The sequence below is a fragment of the Blennius ocellaris genome (assembly GCF_963422515.1).
Source record: "Blennius ocellaris genome assembly, chromosome: 15".
Taxonomy (NCBI): domain Eukaryota; kingdom Metazoa; phylum Chordata; class Actinopteri; order Blenniiformes; family Blenniidae; genus Blennius; species Blennius ocellaris.
The window spans coordinates 20,250,188-20,266,765 of record NC_137664.1 but is presented as its reverse complement, the minus strand read 5'-3'; the positions used below and the strand labels follow the sequence as shown (position 1 = coordinate 20,266,765).

At 40.8% G+C, this 16,578-nt stretch overlaps 1 protein-coding gene across 1 annotated transcript in view; it reads right to left on the bottom strand.

The window, feature by feature from the left end:
* The window catches only part of LOC308140133 (voltage-dependent N-type calcium channel subunit alpha-1B-like), a gene marked incomplete at both ends in the record, with an annotated part of 213,483 nt that overhangs the window by 31,891 nt on the left and 165,014 nt on the right, over positions 1–16,578 (bottom strand). Inside the window, 6 exons of the mRNA XM_080509811.1 lie at positions 1,701–1,784; positions 3,682–3,792; positions 4,858–5,022; positions 5,474–5,675; positions 12,866–13,003; positions 13,566–13,726. Coding sequence (XP_080365937.1) covers positions 1,701–1,784; positions 3,682–3,792; positions 4,858–5,022; positions 5,474–5,675; positions 12,866–13,003; positions 13,566–13,726 — 861 coding nt within the window. The remainder of the gene's footprint in view (positions 1–1,700; positions 1,785–3,681; positions 3,793–4,857; positions 5,023–5,473; positions 5,676–12,865; positions 13,004–13,565; positions 13,727–16,578) is intronic.

Below are 16,578 nucleotides of genomic sequence, written 5' to 3'. Positions count from 1 at the left end.
CATCCACAAACTCTTAAGCTGGAGAAATGTACAAATAGACCCATCAGAGACAACAGCATTGTGTCCTGCTATGTTGTTGTAGTGGATACAAGTTATTACCAGAATTATATATTTATTTTAGTGTTAACATGCAGAATATTTCATCTTTTGCTCATTTGAATTTACATTAAAAGTCAAATATTAAGCAGAAACAGCATAAATATGACAAACAATTGAAATGTGTGTTTAGGGTCAGACAGAGAAACAAACCGAGTTTTAAGGTTTGTCCAATTCTGTCCAGAAGGCTGCTGTCCTGCACCTTTTAGGTCATTTCCTGCCACAAAACACCTGATACTAAAAACAAGGGACTCGTGATGGAGTGTTTTACTAGCTTGTTGACAGTTCTACACACATTTAGGCCACGTTTACACAATGTTTTCAGAAGACTTTTGTAGCGTCTTGGGTGTCTGTTTCCATGACAACGGCACTTGGAGCTAGTGAAAACCTAACTTTTTGAAAACACTTTGACACAGGCTCCATGGTAACGAGGGAAAATGTCTGTCCGTCTATACAAATATCTGTGTACACGTTACTGTTAATGTTTATAATGTATTGTTTCTCTGCAGGCATGCGTGTGGTTTCATTACAAAAAACAGCACACACTAGTGGTCAGGCATATAAACGACATTGTGGTTTCTGTCGTTTTCTTGTAAATGGACATCGTATTCAAAACATTGCCAAAAACGCAAATTCTTTTCTGGAACGAATATACAAATTCGATGCGATGCACTTACACTTTGTCGTGTAAGCGGGACCTAATTATGCGAAACAGGAGCCCTTCATGGCCACAGTTAGAAATCACTGTTTAAATCAAATAAACAACAGCCAAAGTCCTCAGAGGGAAGACAGTGAGCCAATGAGATTACAGTAACAACCAAGCAAGTAATAACAATTAAGTCTTAAGTCTGAATTTCTCCAAAATAATGGAGTATTTTTTGGTAAAGTGCACTGTGCACTTTAACACGGAAGCAGTGCATGAGCTCACCTTCTCCTTTTTAAGCTTTTTCAGTTAGTTTCCAATATTATGCGGTGTTTTATCAATGTATCTTATTGCACCAACGGTCTGAAGAGAAAGTGCCCTTTCAATTGTCTGTGTGTACTGTTCATATTGAAGAATTTTTTTCATGGTGAATTTCTTGTACCTGCAGCTACCAGGATATTCACATAGATTACAAATGGACATTTTGTTTAGTGTCGTAATTACTTGGTCAAAACAATACAAATTACTATAATATAAATTATCAAAGGATTCCAAGAAATTCTAATATATATCAAAGTTAATAGTAATGCCATTCACGATGGGTGTCTTTCACATTTCTCGAACTTTTCATGCACAAGCAAAGTAAGAAAAAGAAAAGGATTTATGAGTTGATTATGGATGCAATAATCAAAGAAAACCACATTCCCGGTGCAGAGTAAAACATCTCACGCAGACTACTTTCCCACTTCATTCCAGCTTGCATTTCTACAACTGCTCTAATGCCACAAAACCTGCCGCCTGACTTGCAGCATGCCGCCCAGCGACAAGCCCGGCTACAGCGCCCCCTGCAGCTGTGACCATGCACCGAGCTCTCACACTCAGGAACTGGGGGAATTGACCCATGCGAGTTTCGTTCCACGGCAGTCGGGATGGAGGGAAGGAGGACGTGTGCAGCTCTTACGTTGATCTCGGTGACTAGAATGTCTGTGATGCTTCCGATCACCGTCACAAAGTCGAACACGTTCCAGGGCTCCTTCAGGTAGTTCTGCAAGAACAAATGAGACGCACAAGTCAGGCTGATGATATGCAAAATATTAAAACTTTGAAAGGTTTCTAGTGTCTGTCTTCACAATATAAACATTACGTAATAAATCATGGGATAAACACTGTATAAGTATGTGAAAAGTGTCTCATTTATAACACAGATTGAAGAAACAACCCCTGAACCAGCAAGTGAGACATCCTTTCTTACTACTAATATGTCCCCTCCCTGCAAACTGGATCTCAAATTGTTCAATCAACCAGCGCCTGTGGCCAGAGGCTGCAGCTTTCTGAGCAGCTGCAGTAACAGAGGGATTGTGGGATGAAAAAAAAAAAAAAAACAAGGCAGATGCGATCCCAGTCGTCTGGGCTCAACAGCTAAACAGGTGGAGGTAAGTGGTGTGTGAGAAAAGCTATTTAATAAATGGGCCTCGTAAAATGCAATAGAGCAGATGAAATCCCCCACTGCAGGGCAGGTGGCGCCATGTTGGGAGAAGATTTATTCTTTTGGTGCACTCTACCATTCATTCTCTCCCTTTGTTGTGGCTCCGGAATCCCATTCCTGAATCCACAACACTTTTGCAAAAAATACAAGGACGCTTAAAGTCCCATTTTAATTGGATGAGAGAAAATCTATAATTACTTTATTAAAAGTGTCAAAATCAGTGTAGGAGCCATTTATGCTTATTGGTGACAGGTTATTTAGTTTATGCAAGTACTTTTTGTAGTTGCAGGTATTATACAGTATGTAGGTGACAGGAAGAAGAAACCACAGGTAAGAAGAGGGCTCACTTAATTGTAATGACCATTTTTTTAATGTCTTATTGTAGTCATTAGTACACAGGTGGGACAGGCGTGAACCGATGCAGACCAGCAGATAGACGACAAGGACAAAGCAACAACTCGCTGCATGAAGACCCCGGCATGTTCATCTTTTGTGCAAACACAGAAAGGCCAAGAACAACGCACACCCATCCACACCAGAAAACTGGAGTAACTGAAGAAAACCCACACTTGTGCATAAAAATTACAAAGTTCACACAAAAAAAAGCCCAAACATGGGTTAAGCCTACAAACTCTTTCTCAATCACTTTACTTATTTGATTCACCCACAAATAACATTGGAGATGGTTGCCAATGAAGGTCATCGACATAAATGAGGAAATTGGCGAGATGGAGAATCAAACCAGCAACTTATTAAATGGAAAACAACCCTCTAAATCAACAGAAATAGAAAGAATTGTGTTCAGTCCATACAGGAACCAGCATTAGCAGGTCGTTGTGTCCTTGAAGAAGAAACACTGGATGATTGGTTTGAACCGAGAGCGGAAGTCCTGCTGCTTCAGCCCATGGTGGCTAGGCTAATTAGCTCGTGGCTAATGGGTAGCCACAGAAACCTTGATATATAGTCTTCAGGCCAGATATCAATAAAAGGATTTCTCACGACTTCTTCTCTCTCTACTCCACTTGTGAACCAGAGATTTTTTCCAACTTTTTCTTTCTGCGTCTGCTTCTTCTGATTCACGTGGTTCACTTTGATTGTTTACATCTCGCAGAACACTGCGCTCTACCTCATGTCCTCTCAACCCGCCCACTAGAAACACTGTTTGCATGAGAACCGAGACCCACGTTTTCAGAGATCACTTTGTGAGATCCGTCTTAGAGTTCAGTGGAGCATTCGAGACACCGAAACGAAACGTTTTTTCCCCCGAAACTCCATAAAGAAAACTCTGGTCCAGATCAAAGAGGGAAATGTGGATGCGCTCTAAGAGTAAATGCATCAGTGATGCTATTAAATGAGACGACTTGTAAATAAAATACACCTTCAAAGAAGTCCCACACAAATAAATTGACTCGCGTGTGGAAACCGAAACAAGCAGCATCTGGCCATGGCATCTCACCAGTGGATTGAAGGCGATGATCTTCAGGATGCACTCCAGGGTGAAGAGGCTCGTGAAGAGGATGTTCAAGTATTTCAGCATGGACTCGTACAGATCAGGAGCTCCGTAGAACTGCAAGAAGATGGAAACCTCCAATGAATACTAATGTGCTGGGTTGCTCACACCTGGTGAGGTGGCAGGACATGATGACCACTGTTGCCAGTTACCTTGAACAATATATTCATATGCATCTGCAACATTTATATCGTTTACCAGAAGATCAGCAAAGTCAATTTAACCGGAGAGTGAATATTGCATGAGGTGTAGATACAGCAGATTGAATCCACTTTATTTTTCTATAGTGCAGTAAAAAACGACAGCTGAAACAAATTTATATCCACAAGAAACCATCGGTTACATCTTGTGTCATTATGGCATATATTCATTAATAGTTATCGTATGCTGTATCCAGGCAGGTTGCAATGTTTTTAGTCTTTAACAGGGTGTCGAATACATTTTAGTTCCGTATATATGTGTGCTGGACTGTGGAAATAATGCCATAATAACCTTTAGATTTAAACTTTTAAGATTTATTTCTTGTAGTCAGAGTATATGTGACTAAAATGTCTATATTATCACAGGATTAAACAATTACTTAGGAAAACTATTACAGTCTCAACATAAAGCCAAATACAATGAAACCTTTTGGTGCAACATACTGTACAGTGAAAAAACTTCCATCGCTGTTGCATTATGGGTGTTTTTACAAACGGACCCCAACAGCATGGCTTTGAGGCTTCATGCTAGTTTTCTTGCTTTCATGGCAGTACCATGATATATCAGCTCTGGTGTCAGTGCTGTGTTGTGTCTGCTACTCGTAAGAATCTTTATTTTCCAAATTCAACGCTTTCATTAGAATCTTTATCTTGTTGGTTTGCTGGACACAATCCGTTCCTCTGGCACTCTGATGTTTGACCCCCCCTCCTGAGTAAACTGTTTGTAGTACACTTTATATGGACCAGGTCAACAATGACTCAGAGATCAAATAGAGAATAAACCTCCCAAAGTGGGATTAATAAAAGAACAAATGTAGCTTGGGCTCCTGAAAACTACATTTGAGTGTGCTGTGTGTCAGTGAGAGCCAAAACACTCACTTTTCCGGCTGAGATTCTGTGAGAGTCCTGAAGATTAACTGACCTTCATCATCAGCACGACCGTGTTGAGGGCGATCAGAGTCATGATGGCGTATTCGAAAGGAGGCGAGACCACAAACTTCCACATCTTGTACTGGAAGGACTCCTTGTTCTCCGGCATGTATCTGGTCAGCGGCCGGGCGTTGATGGCAAAGTCGATGCACGCTCTCTGTTGGAAGACCCGACAAGACCCAGCTATGTTTGGATTCTCCTCTGATACTTTAAACTCACATCTTTCATCAGAGAAAAGAGGCTGAATTTAGATCTGAACACTGTTTTCTAAGTGTTCCGTAATATGGCGGCTCTGTGATCACAGGCCAATACTTTACAGACAAAACATAACAGCATCATTTTCACTCAGTCCCTGTGAAGTGGAAATGAAGTGGAGCGGGAAGACGACTTTTCTTCTGTTGTGCCGTGTTGTTTTAGGGAACTGGAAGTTGTGTGAGCTACATTTTGCCTTGAAGTGAATTTTAGAAGTTCAGACGGCTCTCTGATTTTTAATAAGGGGAATATTTGTGATGCAACAGATAAACACTTCTCTGAAACAAGTGCTTCTGCTGAAAATATCCATTTGCATCAGATCCAGCAGGTACAGGTGTTTGTTTCCAGCCTCCCACCTCGTTCTTTTCCAGGCTACACTCCGACATGGCCTTGTCTCCCTGCTCCTGGAAGGTGATGATGATCAAAGCCACGAATATGTTGACGAAGAAGAAGGGGAACACCACGAAGTAGACCACGTAGAAGATGGACGTCTCCATGCGGAAGCCTGGGCTGGGGCCCTGGTCCTCGTATGTGGCGTCCACAGAGTGCTTGAGCACCCTGAAAGACACAGTAAAGATCCAATAATCAGAGATTTGATCCTGTCAGTTCAATAAAACCATGCCTGCAGGACTCACACACTTTGTTTCACATTGAGTTTCATTTTGCATTTGTGTTGCAACTTTTGTATTAATTTAATTTTGCAGATTGTATTTGTGTTGTGGCTTTGAAATCATTCTGTATAGGCTATTGCAATACACTGCAGCTTTTGGCCCTATTTACACCGCAATGATTACGAGTCTATCCGCATAACTTTCTTCACCTTTGGGGGGGTTCGTTTACACGGCACCAGTATGCAGATGCACTGTGTCTGCGAAGTTTTTAATGCGGCTCCGAAGGTGGAACGTTTCTTTCACAGCCGCTAATCCCTCCTGCAGAGACTGCTGGAGGCTACTTAGCCTGTTACTGCGCGTGCGCAACTTCCCCCCTCCCTTCCCCTTCAATCCCTTGTAATCAAACATGGCGACCCGCAGTGATATGACTCGCGGTCAGTATTCTAGTTTTATCGTCCATATCAGTAGTTTTATAGTTGAGACTCACTCCTGATAGCATCCGATGCATCATCAGTCCATGCGGATATCGGGTTCTCTCCATTTTCTTCATGGTTATAGTGTATTCTTCTCTGCACACATAAAAGCAACAGCGCCATCCCATGGCCCGGCATACTAACTATATCATTGTCCCTGTGTCCGCTGCAGCAGTGTAAACACACTCCTTTTTTTTTTTTTTTAACGGATTAGGTGTGGTCACGTGAAACGGTGTCATGTAAACAGGGCCTTAGTATTCATGTTGTGACTTTTGTACTTGTATTACAACTTTTGTAATAATGTAATTCTGCAATGCGGTACAGCTTTTGCATTGATTTTATGACTTTTGCTTTTGTTATGAAACGTGTATGTCTAAGTTTTGGTGTGGTGGCTTTTGCATGTTGAAACTTTAATATTTGTCTTGGGACTTCTGTAATTGTGTTGCAGCTTTTGGATTCATCTTGTTACTTTTGCATTTGTATTGACAGATTTATGTCCATGTGTTTTGTGTTGGTGCTGTGCAGATTTTATATTTGTGTTGTGACTTTTGAATTATTGATATTGCTTTTAAATCGTGTTGCATCTTAGTCATGCTGTAGTCTTTTGCAGGTACCATGCAGCTTTTGATTTTATGCTGCTGCTTTGGATTTGGCATTTTAGATTCCAGAGCATTTTTCAATATTTGTTATACTTGTTTATTTTGCAACTTCAGTATCTGTATTTTGACTTTAGTGCACATCTTGCAGCGTCTGTATTCATGTTGTAGTATTTGCATTGAGAATACAGCTTTTCCATTCATTTAGTTACTTTTGCATTTGTATTGAAATGCTTATGTCCATGTTTTAATGGTTTTGTTTGTTCATTGGCGTTGTAGCATTTGCGACTTTGGGACTTTTATGATTGTGCTGCAGCTTTTGTCATTTTGCAGCAAAGGCTCAGTTTCTCCTTTAGAGTTTGGCTTTCGGAGCATTTCAGTCAACATTTATATCCACGTAGCAACTCTAATATCCACGTTGTGACTTGTGTGCTTGTCTGACAGCTTTTGTAATAATGTGGTTTAGTATTAATGTTCCAGATTTTATATTTGTGCTGTGTGTTTTGTACTTGTTGTGTGACTTCGAGCTTATTATTATGATTTCCGTATCACGTTGGGACATGTTGAGACTTCTGTTATTGTGTTGCAGCTTTTGTATTCATCTTTATTTTATTTATTTTATTTGATGTTTTTGATGTACAGCACTTTGGTTACCTTTTGGGGTTTTTTTTTTAAATGTGCTTTATAAATAAAGATTGATTGATTGATTGTTGCTTTTGCATTTGTACTGAAACCTTTATGTCCAAGTTTTATTGAGTTTGTGGCTTTTCTATTTAGACTAAGCATTTCACATTTGCTCTTCCACATGAGATCTACAGAAAACCCCATGAAATCCTTAAAATTCCACCCAGCTCATGAGAACCATCAGAAACGGATCGTAGTTCCCCCTTGGCACTGACCCACTTACCGTGACACTGACAAAATATGAATCCTAGATCCAAGCTAGCCTGATAAAATAATAATGAGACCAATCTTTTCTCAAATCTTCAGGGAGGCTTTCCCAAAGTACTCGATTAGCCTCCCTTCAGAAGTTTCCATCACGTCTCAAAGGAGATATTTATGAGGGAATACATTAAAGTGCATGCAGGGGCCATGTGGTCCTCGATCAGAGGTGCACATTACAGGTTGCTCCATTAAGATAATTAAAACTCTAAACTCATGTGGGGTGAAAGCAAAGAGTACTTAATGCATCTTTGACAGACTTTTTTGAAATTGCCCTCTGGATGCTTTCTGTCAGTTTTGATTTGTTGAACTTCGTATATAAGTTGATATTTTTTGGAAGGTTCCAAAAGCTACTGATATTCAGTGATTGTCAAAAACTGAAAAAACAGCACACAAAGGTCAAAGATGTTGCTCTTTGATCCTCCAGTGTCGACTCTTCTCATCATTGTGAAGCAGATTTCATCAAGCGTTGGACTGTTTATTGAATAGTTGAACAAGTCAGCGAGCTGGAGTCCGTCTTAATGAGACAGATTTGTTTTGCACTACTGATGGTCTATTCGCTACATTATTTTAAAAAGAAGTTACTGAAAATAAAAAGTAACTGGATTTAGCGTTCCTTGTGCCTCTGCCAGGTAGAACATTCTTTATAATCTAAACATAACTGTGTTATTGTCTGATAGCGTGAGCACCGTATGAGTCAGTTTGATGACTTTGCCAACGAAAGTTGCGACAAAGGTTTTGTATGTATGTATGTATGTACATACGCAAGCTAAGGAGAGCAAGAGCCCCGACCCCCATCATGCTCACTTTCTACAGAGGCACCATGGAGAGCATCCTCTCCAGCTGCATCACCGTGTGGTGCGGCGCCTGCACCGTATCCTGCTGCAAGACCCTGCAGCGCATCGTGAGGGTAGCCGAGAGGATCATTGGTGTCTCTCTCCCCCCCTGCGGGACATATACAACACCCGCCTCACCCGCAGAGCCATCAGGATCGCAGGTGACCCCACCCACCCCTCCCACAGCCTCTTCAGCCTGCTGCCGTCGGGGAGGAGACTTCAGAGTCTCCGAGCCAAAACCAGCAGGCTCAAAGACAGTTTCTGCCACCAGGCAGTCAGGAGACTCAACTCCCTCCCTGCTCTGACCCCCCTCCCCCCCTGCCACACCCACCCCCACCCCCCCACTCACAAATGAACACTCTCTACCTCAAAAGAGACATAGTGTACATGTCACTTTACTGTTTATAGGATTATATGATGTATATATTTTTAAATCTTTAAATTGTTATTTTTTTATATATTGTTGCATGCCTTTTGCACTGTGGGTCTGAGAGGACTGAAATTTCATCTGTGCTGGATGTCATGCATATTAGCACACTTGACAATAAAGCTGACTTTTGACTTTTTGATGTATGTATGTACTGTATGTATGTATGTATGTATGTATGTATGTATGTATGTATGTATGTATGTATGTATGTATGTATGTATGTATGTATGTATGTATGTATGTATGTATAATTTTGAGAGCGATTGGGTCAAAAGTCAAGGTCTCAATCACAAAAAGGTCAAAACTGTATTTCCATCCTGACATTCTCAGATTAATCAGATTGATGTCAAACTAATGCCAAAATGTTCAGTGTCCAATCCCCTATCCTCTGATATGCCACATGATGCAGTGACCTCAGTACTCTGGTTAGTGGTTTGGGAGGGGGGGTCAAAGGTCAAGGGGGGAGTCACACAGAAATTGTAAAATGTGTATATATCTGTCAAACAGTGATAACATGGAGCAATTCAAACAACCATGACAAATGATAGAAGGAGTGGAGTGGTGGATCAAATAACCTTGTAATCCATTGGTTTCCATGGTGACAATCGTGGCATTGGCAAAGCTATGCACTCTACTGAGGGCCCGTTCTAGTTATAAATGTAATGTTACTTTATTCAGGGCATGTCAGATTCTGTTAATACAGTTTATGTTAATGTTCCTTAAAGTCAGAAATATTGTATGTATATAATTGCATGACTTATTCAGATCAGCTCAGAGACACTTTTTTTTTTTTTTTTTAATCAGGCAAAAGCCAAAATTAGTGACTAATAGTGACTCCATTGATCATTTTCAATTAGCACTAAGGAAATAGTCAATAAAGTAGAGAGTAAAGGACTTACTGTAAGGTTACTTTTAGAGTGAGGAATTTCCAACACTATTACCACAATCGGACCAAAACCTTAACCATGAGCATCATATCAGCAGTAAACCATGTTTTAATGGCACTGAGCAGTTTACAAAGCTACGTGCATTCAGGACATGTCATCATCCATTTTTGCTTGTGTGGAAAGTACAGCACAGGGCAAGGTTGAGTCAAAATGATGAAAAAGCATTTTCAAAACAATTTGTTTACAGTAACTCTGAGCAATGTTGTCACATAAACAGACCCCTAAAACACTGTTGTGCACTATCACTGAGACATTTTCTCATTTGTGTATATGTTTTTTTTCAGACTGTTTTCTTCAGAGACTCCACTATTTGCATAAGATTATTTTCTTTGCTGATCAGTGAGTTTCTCTCTTAAAGGCCCTTTTTATTTCCCGTCATGTAACTGACATGTTGTATTGGTATCTCATCCCTTTTGAAAAGCCACTAATAATACCCACCGATAATTCTAAAGTTACATTTTGATACCACATTACTGAAGAGTTGATATAATTAGTCATAGTTAATTAACTGCTCCTGTCCCCACTTTTGTTTTAAAATTTATCGTGACTCTTAACAAGATGCATTCCACATTTTCACATGACTCGAGCCACTTCACAGCACAGGTTGTGACTTGTCTTCTCTGAATATATGACATTTATTCAGCATCATAAAGTGTAAATCTAGTTATGAGCCTAATCTTTGTGATCATGGTGATAATGAGCTGCCGAGATTTGCTCATGAAGGTATAATTTCAGATGTCAAGCTGACTCAGTCGAACAATTTACTTTTCCCGCTCAGATGAGTCGGGTGGATAAAAAAACAAGCAAATGGGATTTGGTGGATCTTTTGATGGGATGATGTCGGCGATGAATCTGCTTCTTTGGCGCCCGGAAGCAGAACTGCAGCCATTGCTGCAATGAGTCCTAATTGCATCTGTAGAGAATGTGCGGTAATTAATCCCGGGAGACATCAGCCACGTTTATCCGCCTGCAGGTGTGCTTCAGTGTGTTTCAGGACGAGATCGCAACAAGATAAAAGGCGTTGATGCTTCTCATAGTCTTGAGGTTGCTGCAAGATGCATTTTTTATCATCCATGTGTCACGGTTCATTTCTGTTTACCAACACCAAGTGTGTGAATCCACAAGCAGGACTGTCAATCATCACATCAAGTATATTCTTATGCAATTATGTAAGCATAGGATCTGCTTCTATCATAAGGGGAGCCATTATAGGAAATGTTGACATTTCATCTACATCTGTCAACCTTGATATAAATATAGGACGACAACGTCTTATTTCCACTTGACAAGAACTGTTGAATAAGGAGATTTAAATGATAATTCAGTCAGGCTATCTAACAAAATGTCTCTCAAGTCTGATGCTGATGGAAAAATATGTTTCAAAACATGCTTTGTTGTGCCTGCTCATCATTTGTCTTTCATCAATTACACAAAAAACAACTTAAAAATCAATTGAATGAATAATGGCAGGAAAAAAGTGGCTTTTCGTATAAAATAACGTCTCTTTTCAAGTCTAATGAGAAAAATAACTATGGAATAATTATCTCAATAATTCAGCCCTAAACTAATATCTCTATTTTTTCAGTACAATGCCAACACATTAGAACATCAGTCTCACAAAGAAACCAGTTTGATGATCAAAAACATCGGGCTCTCTCTGTGCTCATTGTACAGCACAAGGAAGCTCACAACCAGAAGCTCCATAATATTCTGTATTGCATACGTCGTAGCCACGCTTTCACAAAGTTGCATTTCCTCCCGTTTCCAAGGAGACGGAATCTGAGTATTTTCAAAAAGTTGCATTTTCAGTGGCTCTGAGCACCATTATTGTACGATGCTGTCAATACACTGTCGTTTATCCCAGACGAAAGATGACACTCGTGAAGGAATCGTGGCGACATCTTTGTTCTTGGCTCTCAATCAGTGGTCCGCTTCAAGGACGGCCGTTATCATGGGCTTATGACCAAAAGACAGGCTGCGATACAAACTGACAGTGTCAGAAATGTGGGGTGATGGGGACTGCTGCTGCGACCACCGATTTGCAGTAACGTGTTACTGTAATCAGATTATTTTTTTTAAAGTAAGTGATCACTTCTGCAAAAGCAGGAATTAGATCACCGCAATATTCCCCAAGCAGCCGGGAAATACACCGTGATTTTGTTTTGTGACACTGTCTCGTAGCAATGATGTTTCGCCACACGACATCAGTGTCAGCAACAGGAGACAAGATGGAGCGCAGGAGAAAGCAGGACCTGCAGCGTTGAATGCTGGAAAATACCAACATTACTTTGACTTTCGACTCAATAAAAGGTGGTAAAAAAACCTCAATGCACACTGTGCACTCTGTGTGGGAAGAAGGCTTTTGAATTACTTTCTCTGGGAAGTAATCAGTAACTAATTACTATTTCCAAGCAACTTGACAACCCTGGCTGCAACCTATGTGAACTGACTAACCAATAGAAACGCAGTATGAATTGACACACTGATTAGTGTCACACTGGCGCTAAATCCAAATAGATGCTTTGCAGTTTTAATGGCAAAACAAAGTATGCGGGATGTAAACGAAAACCTTTGGGGGATTTCTCTCCAAACACAGAATTGCCACGAGGGAGATCGTTTCTTTTTCGTGATTGGACGCTGCACGCGTATGCGGTTTTATTCTTGCGCAATCACGTCGACTCACGTACATCGTAGGTTGTGATTTTGCTTGATTTTTGCACACAACAAACTTTACGTTGTACCCAAAGTTCATTAGTTTCATGTCGTACAATGTGGCTGACTGTGTGCTGGCAGGGTGTTTAGGTTGGTGCTGGCAGATTGCAATGGTCGGGAGAGACCAATAAAGATATGTCGTTGTCATATTCAGGGTACAAGTCACTCAACGGTGAGCCTATTTAGTTTATCAGGACTTACAATGGCCAGCCCTCTCCGGTGGAGACGGTGAATAGCGTCAGGAAGGCCCAGAGGACGTTGTCGTAGTGAAACTCGTACTTCTTCCACTCTCTGGGTTGAGCCGCGACATCGTGCTTGTCGTAGTCCAGAAACTGACCCCTGGAGGTAGAAACAGGTGGAGGATCAGGTCCATGTCTCTGATAAGTGCAAGTGTTGAGGTTCATCACATGTGAGGAAGAAACTCTTTCAGGGTCGGAAAATAACAATGTAGTTGTCATGCTGGGCCACTAGTAGGTGCTGTTGTAATGACTCCCCGTCCATATTCTCGTCGGACTACCAAGACTGGTGGTAAACTCAGAACGGAGCAATCACACAGAATAAAAAAAAGTGAGCTAATAAAAGACATGCTGAGAACAACTCTTCCACCCAGGCAATACAATTGCAGTTTCTATGATAAAATTATTAAAAACATTTGGAATTATTCTGAGATTTTGTCTGTTGCTCTTATCAGCAAACCATTATCACATTTTACTTAAATCTCATCATTTGTTTTGGGTTTTTTTTTACTTCTCATTAAGAGTGATGCCTCATCTGATCACTTCTCCAAAGTACTTCATAAACAGGCGAGAAGATACTTCTTTTTCCATCATATGAATAAAATAAAAAAACAGCAAACTTGAGGACTGAAGTAAGTTAGGAGGAGGATGTGTGTTCTGGGTACCTGCAGTCTTTCTCCAGGCCTTTGGACTCATCGGTGCAGTAGAAGAATTTACCCTTGAAGAGCTGCACGGCGATGACGGCGAAGATGAACATGAAGAGGATGTAGACGATGAGGATGTTGAGAACATTCTTCAGAGAGTTTACGACGCAGTCGAATACGGCCTGGAAGATATTAACACACACAAAAATATTTGCCAAGATGAATACAATTAAATACAATTGATCAAGCCACAATGTGTCATCATTTTTTAAGGACAATGATTAAGTGAACCGTAAAATCTGATTCTTTAGTTGTTTTTATTTTTAATTTTGCCCAAAAAAACGATATCCACATATTTGTATTAAATGAAAGAAAACTATCAAAACATTTTATTATTGGGTAGTTGTAAAGCGTCAACCTTTTTGTGTGTGTGTGGGCCTAACACAAAGAGTTGATAACTTCATGTTTCTCTTTATTAGGATTAGCATTAATGAATCTCCTGATCATAACAAGTTAGGACACTTCCAATTTAAATCATTACTCAAACCTAAGAAGATAACTGCTTTAATTCTTCAAACAGATAAATAGTATTGAACTACACAGAAAAAAGCTGGGGGGGATTATTAGCTACGAATGCCTCATTGCATCTCCATGGAATAATTTACATCTGGTGAACATGATGCTTCCTAGGATTAGATACCTAAAAACAAACAAAAGAGTTCTGCTGGGTAAATTCAGACACATTTATGAGCAGAACAACTATTTACTACAGGTTTGGTGCTCGTGCACAGTAGCAGCGATTCTCCATGGAGAGTCGGAGCGTTTTTGAAGAGTTCTACCTCGGGAGCCATTTTCAAACAGTTGTGTTTTCAGTGACTCGAAGCACCACTGTTGTGTAAATGAACACCTAAAACTAAATGAAAGTTTTACATTTTACCAGACCCTAACCAGCAGCGATGTATAAACCATTGATGCTCCAAACATTTCTTTTTTGCTTGTGTCTCCCTGCAAGACGTGTGCTGACTGAGGTGATCTTCCTCATCAAGCTTCTGATTAGAGAACGAGCACATGACTTCCTGCTGGATGAACGAAGACATTTGCATGACGTCTCTCTGCACGTCTCCCTGCCTCGGCTCCGTCCCCTCGACAGCTCGTGCTCTGATCTCTCTGTGAGATGAAATGCTTTGTCAATCCAACCCGACATGTGTGCAATTCAACCAATGAATATGCTGCTGCCTGAGTGATCCCCTTCAAAGCTTTTTTCTTCCTCTTTTAAAACAGCAGAATGAGGACACACAGTTTTCTGCCACTCCTCTGTGAGCCCGTCTGTCCAAGTACTCAAGAAATGTGTATAGGCGTCTGTCTGCCAGCCCTGATTTGTCTCAATCATCCCACTTTTGCTACTCCAATCAGACCTCTGGTCTTTTGTCAGATCCATTACTTTTGGATGATCGGCCTCCTTCGTGCACCAGAGGGAAGCTGTCGTCTCCAAATCAGAGGAAACAGTTGAGGGTCCTCTGATCACAACAAAGGGCCATCCATCGAAAGTGAGAAAGGTTTTCTGAAGTACAAATGACTCATGAAGAAGTACAACTGCTTTGTCAAGTAAATTAATAGAGAATCCAGAACACTTACCTGAACCAGGGTTTGAATCTCTCCATACAATTCATGGGCTTTTCCAACAAAAAGTACCAGTTACTAGTTCAGTGCCAGATTTAGCACCAGTTATTTGTCTTTCCACCGCTAGAGCCCCGGCCTTTCAGGGTCTGAACGGTGTCTAAGCCGACCCCACATCGTTGTTGGGCCAGAGTGGAGCTTGAACCGGCTTTCTGAACTCTACAGCGAACACGGAGCCCTGGAGTAGGTATAGAAAGAAAATAATAATAACGCATGGGAACGAGATAATAAGTTACTCCATCAAGTTAATAATACGAAGGAATGAGACAATTTAATCCACGATGGCGGAGCCGTGGCTCTCGAACTGTTGTGCTGTAGAGCTCCGGCGCCGTTCTGTCAGCTGCGTCAGATATATAATGTAGAAGCAGTTTTCTTTTGTCGCTTTTCATGGTAACATCATTGTAACTAACTTCACGTCCAGGTCTTTTATCGCATTATAACCGCAGGCTGAGGTCTGTATGAGGCTGCGTTGAGCTCCACTATGAGACGCCACGCTATTTTCTACCCTACAGAACTTCTTTATAATGAAGCAATACTTTTGGTTCATCAGCAACTACAAAACAAACTACATACTCCTGTAAATGAAAGCTTGGAGTTTTCAGTTACAAAATGTGCCTTTTCAAGGCTCCATGTGAAAGAGAACTTTTGTTGTTGATCAGCGTGTGTGTACGTAGGTTGCCAATGGAAGCCGTTGTAGCGCGACGTTCTATCAGTCTACACCTCCATTCCTCCTGATGTTGAAGCTTTTGATTCAGACAATCCAGAAACCGATGGATGCAGTCCGTCTCCTCGTTTCTGTATGAGCGTTACAGTGGTGAAATCAGTGATGTACCATGTTTTGGAGTGACGCAATGAAGTGGTTCTCACTTGGCTCCATTAACGGTGGAAAAAGAACCAGTTCTTTGGCGTTGCTCATTTAAGAACTGGCCCTGAACTAGAACCTGGTCGTTTTTGTTGGAAAAGCCTGATCTGTCTGTCCCATCTTTTTCTCTACTTCTATCAACAAACCCCAACTGGAAGAGCAGAAAGTCTCCACCTCTGAGTCTCATTCTGCAGGTATGTTCCTATTAAAAGGGAGTTTTTTCTTTTCCACTGTTTCCTCTGGTTGCTGCCTTTGTATTTCAGGCTATAGAAAGAAAATTGAATTGAATGTTTGAAATATGATTATTATTTTGTAACTGACACAAACGATGACCACATCATAACTGAATTTGGGACGACATGAAATCTGATCAATGGAATGAAATCTGCCTTGTTGTAGACAGTACATATCGTGGACACATGGGAAACAGTCTGCAGAAACTTTTTCATAAATCGTAAAATTATTTTATGTTGAATCAAATCTGCATCCTGCTGA